At 42.0% G+C, this 5,617-nt stretch overlaps 1 protein-coding gene across 1 annotated transcript; it reads left to right on the forward strand.

Moving 5' to 3' along the window:
- Nucleotides 1-1,975: 1,975 nt before the first annotated feature.
- On the forward strand, nt 1,976-2,911 carry LOC139128630 (probable DNA double-strand break repair Rad50 ATPase). Its single transcript, XM_070694370.1, has one exon. It carries the CDS (start codon nt 1,976-1,978, stop codon nt 2,909-2,911), a length of 936 nt encoding a protein of 311 aa, XP_070550471.1.
- Nucleotides 2,912-5,617: the final 2,706 nt, after the last annotated feature.

A 5,617-nucleotide genomic window follows, 5' to 3' on the forward strand; every position in this document is an offset into this window, starting at 1 on the left:
TTTCATAAAGTTTGATGAAGTATTTGCAATACTATGAGATGAACATCTGTATCAAGTTTCATCAAATTTGACGCAGTTATTGTGGATATGTCACCCTTATTAGCAAAGCTCGTTACATATGCAATTACAAATTAATTAAAATGACACTGATAAATGTCTTTTCACTGTTAAAGCAATGTGAGCTTAACATCTGTGCCACGTTTCATTAACTTTGATGCACTATTCTTGACATATCAGTCTAATTACGAAACTTAAATAATTTACATGATACTGCTACTTGTTGTGAAACAAGTTGACGAGCATATGTATGAAATAGGTCAATGTCCTTGTACAGCCATATTTGATCCTACCGTCTAAAAAATCAACATGCATACGTATGACATAAGTCAATGTTCATGTACCGACTTTAATAAAATCAGTTGAGACTTGCCAGAGTTATAGCTCTGACATAAAAAAACAACAAAATTGCCACCATGTGACCATATTGGATCATATCGTGAAACAAAACGACTTACATATGTATAAGATAAGTCAATGTCCTTGTACCAACTTTGAATAAATTCACTTCAGGTCTGAACAGTAAACAATTTGCAAACAATCCTTTCATGATGGCATATTCATTTTAAACAACAGGGATACCTAGCTAGGGCGCATCGCACGATTGTGTAAGGTCCTGGTAAGGTACACGTTGCTCCTATATGCTGTAAAGTTTTCCCACTATTTTAAATACTGTGGTTGTATGTTACAGTCTTCATGATTAATTTGGAGATGTAGTCAATGATACTTTTCTCGTTAAGCGAGACACCGAATCGTACACCAACTAATATGGTCCTTGCTAATTAACATAGTAAAGGTCACGGGTCACATTGTTGTGAGACTCTGCATTGTTTCAAGTCGAGTGTGTAAACGGCGCGACGTTCGAATGAATTTTGTCCACTGCACTAATTCCTTCATCGGGAAAGGTTACCGATTCTGAATGTAGGACGTCCATTACCCCAATTATTTAATGACAGGACTACATGGAAAGCAACGGAATACTGGATATCGCCGATGAATTTGATGTCTGTTACCATGGTCCTTTGTGGAGTGACATTGCTGTTCCCGATCTCGACAATGATGTCAGCAACTGTGATCGTAGCGTGAACATGACTGAGACTATGAGACCTTGAAACTTTCGGGGACTATCCTAATGTGACCTTGAAACTTTCAAAGACCGCCATTGCAAGACGAGTCCTTGAAACATTCAGGGACCACCCTGATGTGTCCCTGGATCTTTTAGAGACCACTCTTATGTGACATTGAAAGTTTCAGGGGCATCCCAGATGAGTCCTTGAAACTTTCAGGGGCCAACCTGAGGTGTCCCTGAATCTTACAAGGACTATCCTAATGTGACCTTGAAACTTTCAGGGACGACCCGGATGAGTCCTTGAAACTTTCAGGGACCACCCAGATGAGTCCTTGAAACTTTCAGGGACCACCCTGATGAGTCCTTGAAACTTTCAGGGACCACCCTGATGTGTCCCTTAATCTTTTTAAGGGACCACTTAGATATGACCCCTAAACATTGTTTTAAGGACTGGCCTAGAGAGGCACTTTGAAATAGTAAAGAACCAATCAGATATGATCCCCAAACCTTCAAATGCATCCAGGTCCTCAAAACAATACATCAATCATCAAGTTTTGACCTTTAATCATGACATTTTCAAGAATGTGTGTGAATGAGATGAATTATCCTTTAAAAATTGTCAAAAAGGATAAATTTACAATTTTTTAAAAGCAGATGGCTTTAAATACTACAATTTTTTATACCACTTTAACATTTAATTCAGTATTACAGTTTTGATATTTTCACTAGAAAAATGGATAATTACTAAATGCTTTGAGTAAACCCTCTCTTAGAGAGCATATTCTGTGACTTTTACTGTTCATCTTAAAATCACAAAATAGTTCCAATTGTGTTAAGACCATTCTGGCAATGTCAAGCGACAATGAGGACACTGTAAAAGCATATAAGAAGAGACTTGAAAGTATGAAGGAAGCGATGGGCAAACAAATTGACACATTGAAAGAACAGAATGGATTCCTGAGTTCTGAATTGACTGCAAGTGAATTAGAGTACAAACACCAAGCCAAAGAATTTGAAGATACCATTCAACAAATGACTGACACATTGAAAGAAGAAGAAAAGTATATTTCAGTCCTCACAGACGAAAATGCTTTCCTTAAGAGACTTGTTGACAGCGAGCAAGAGAAAGCTTCACACTTTGAAGAGGTGACACAGGAGTTGGTTGCTGCAAAAGCAGAGCTGGACTTCTATAAAAAGAAATTCAAAAATTTGCAGGAAGAGTTGACACCATTGAAAGAAAAGAGTCGTCATATCCAACCCATGTCATCCGAGACGCGCACTCTAGACATCATCACTGAGCTGACATCAGAAGTTAACAATCTTAAAAGGGAAGCAGAAACCAAAGAAGAGATTATAACATCCCAGAAGTTAGAAATTGAGCAATTGAATGACAGAGTGCAGAAGTCACAATTCATGGAGAAACCATGGGATAATGATGTCCAGCTGCTAGAACAGTTGCTCAGCGATAAAGATCAAGAAATTCGGGCTTTCCAGGAAAACAATCAGTTCTTGGTTTCCCAGACACAAGTCAACATCGCTCAAAATGAATGCAGTGGTCAGGCTGCAGGTGACACCATAGTGGATAGTCAGGCAGCGACACAGAGTGCAACAAACACTATTGCAGTAGTTTGCCCATCTGTTTCATCAATTACTGACGGTCCTCTTACCTGCAGCGATCACTTAACTGGACATTGTCAAAAAGCGAAGCAGCCTGTTCAAGAATATGCAACTGCATCCTTATTTTCAGAGCAGTTAAACTCCCAGGGGTCATCCAAGAAGGCCTAGGCATGACCCAAGAAACCCCAAAAGGCCACTGGACCAGACAGGCAACAGTGGAAATAGATCTGTCGACCTCAAAACAACTGTGAGGAATGCTCTTACTCAGATATGGGCATATCTACACAAACTGACCTTGAAGGAGGGTGGATAAAGCCAATGGGAGTTGATGGAGTAGATATGGTGAACAGCACTGGAGGTGGGGAGACAGGCCACTCGCTTGGTTTCACCATTTGGAGTAAAATAATTACTCATAAAGTAGAATACAGTAAATACTGTAGAAGTAGTCTAGTGGTGGCGATAATCATAATGTTGTATTTTACTTACCCAAGGACTCTTCGCTGATGGCCATGTGACCATCAAACTGTATCCTGCCATTACCCTGGCTAGCCGTTGTGAAAGGAACATCAGTGTTTGCCCCGACTTTGGCAAATGGAGAACGACCATGATAATTGTCTGCAGTGGATATACAGCAGTGATGCATTGCCCACATCACAAGTGGGAAAGACGGCCAATTGTAACTCTGCAAATGCCATGGGACCCTGGAGGGAAGAACTGTTGGAAATCAGATGTTCGTCAGCCTGAGGAGGAGTGTATGTTGCGACTACATTGGTGCAATAGCAATTCGACCTTCACAACGTACAGAAATACTATAGCGAGAGTCGACTGCTCGACCCCTGCCCTTGGGTTAGCTAACCCTGAGGTGACACAAGGAGAAACCAGAGAAGTCTCCAAAGACTTGTTTACTAGTGCCTCTGGTTGGTTGACCCTGAGGTGACGATAGAGAAATGAACATAGGGAAAACACAGCAGATCTTTGTGCCCTTACTGTGAGCGATTGGCAACCGTGAGGGGGCATACCTCGTAGCTCAGCGAAGTAAAATGCAGTTGAAGACCAGATAACTCTACTGGACAGCGATTCGTACACAGGAGGGGTACGCCAAAGGTAGGGCCCTATGTAGTACTGGGTATACGGCCAACCGACTGATGCTCGGGAGGGAGGTAAATCTGCCCTCAGAGCTGATGTATAGCCAACCATGTGCCAGTTCAACCGAAGACTTAGGGCAATATGTACAGAACCTGGAACAGACACCCTGTTCTTTCTGGTTCCTTTCATTGTCGGTCAATACACTAAGCTATACCACAGAATTGACTGACCTTGCCTGATGTACTGGAGAGGGACTCGTGCCTGAGAGGGGACTTACAGGCCCCAGAGGGTACTTGTTCTGAAGATCAACCAGTACACAACCACCCATCCAAAGGGGGAGCTACCTCGGTAACGCCCTCAGGGAAAGGAGCAGCACCAGTTGGAAATATTCTAACTGGGAAGACGCGTTCCCCGCCTATTTGATAAAACGGGGAGGAGTGTAGTGTGAATGGGTGCGCCCCCAACGGCCCCTGCTGGTCGCCAAGGGATACGGCAGCCCCCCTGCAAAGCAGGCCACGAGATCACTCCAGAACGCACTATAACCCTGAAGAATAACCTCGTAATGACATAGCTCTAAGCACGCCCGCATCTCTCTCTATATGTCTACATGACTCATCGGAGCAAGACACAACTGTCTGAACAGACGTACCATTCCTGTTCTGGAGAGTAAATCTTGCTCTACGGTCAGTATATATAACTCGGCGACCACAACAGCAGTTACATTAGGTGGTACGTGCATGCAGCTAAATCAAGCGTAAACTCTGAATTAGCGGCAATTCCCGCTGTAGGAATGCAACATTGAGATCTGAAGAAATGCATTTCCGCAAAGTAGTATGAATGGCGCGCCATGAATTGTGTTATCATGGAGCTAAAATAAAAGCCCTAAGAACCTTCCGAATTCTGACTGTTTGGTGAGAACAAATGCATGTCCAGCAGTAGCTGTGATATCGCAGCAGTCCTTGTGCGTTGTGGCTATCGACACGATGATCGTGTCGGTAAGCAAGAAAAGGCACCTTATCGACACGATCATGATAACTTGCAATTAAATGCCCATTGTACACTTATGTCACCATTTTTCTTTATCAAAAGGTCTCAAATGTACGACTTTTGTGTTTGAAATACAATTTCCTCGTGTGACAAAAAGTGTGTTCTCCATATGTAGCCTTAGGCCCACGTGTTCAATTCACAATTGAATTGCTGACATCGCTTGCTAAAATCCAATCGCCGTTTCATAATAAACAACCAATGAAATCGTGTTCGTGATCTCAATATTTCACGTTTTTGAGACCAAAACTGTCCCCCAAAAATGAATAGAGAGCATGACAAACAAATTGCAGGTTAACACATACAACAAGACCTGTCCCCAAAAATGAATTAGAGAGCATGACAAACAAATTGCAGGTTAACACATACAACAAGACCTGTTTATTCATAAAATGTGTTGCCTCTACATAGCTTCTAATGTGGCGTATGGGGATTGGGCATGCGAGGGGTGCAGATGAATGCGTTCCTCCCTAGCGAGTGAGTTAGATTCCCGCTTTTTACCTACAAATTTTTTTCTTTTTTCTCTTTCATTTTATCTGTTATTTTGTAATTTTTATCTTCTCTCCCACTCTTCCTTCCCATTTTTCTCTCTTTTCTCGCTACATTCATAGCATTTTGACAATCTCCGCTGATCTTTGACAGAGATTCAGAACTTTTTATGCTAACACACTACAGCAAACAGTGTTGGGGTAACAGGTCAATTTTATTGACAGCACAACATCCTCCCCAAAGAAAGAATGGAGA

This window comes from Ptychodera flava, unplaced genomic scaffold (assembly GCF_041260155.1).
Source record: "Ptychodera flava strain L36383 unplaced genomic scaffold, AS_Pfla_20210202 Scaffold_62__1_contigs__length_770838_pilon, whole genome shotgun sequence".
Lineage (NCBI taxonomy): Eukaryota > Metazoa > Hemichordata > Enteropneusta > Ptychoderidae > Ptychodera > Ptychodera flava.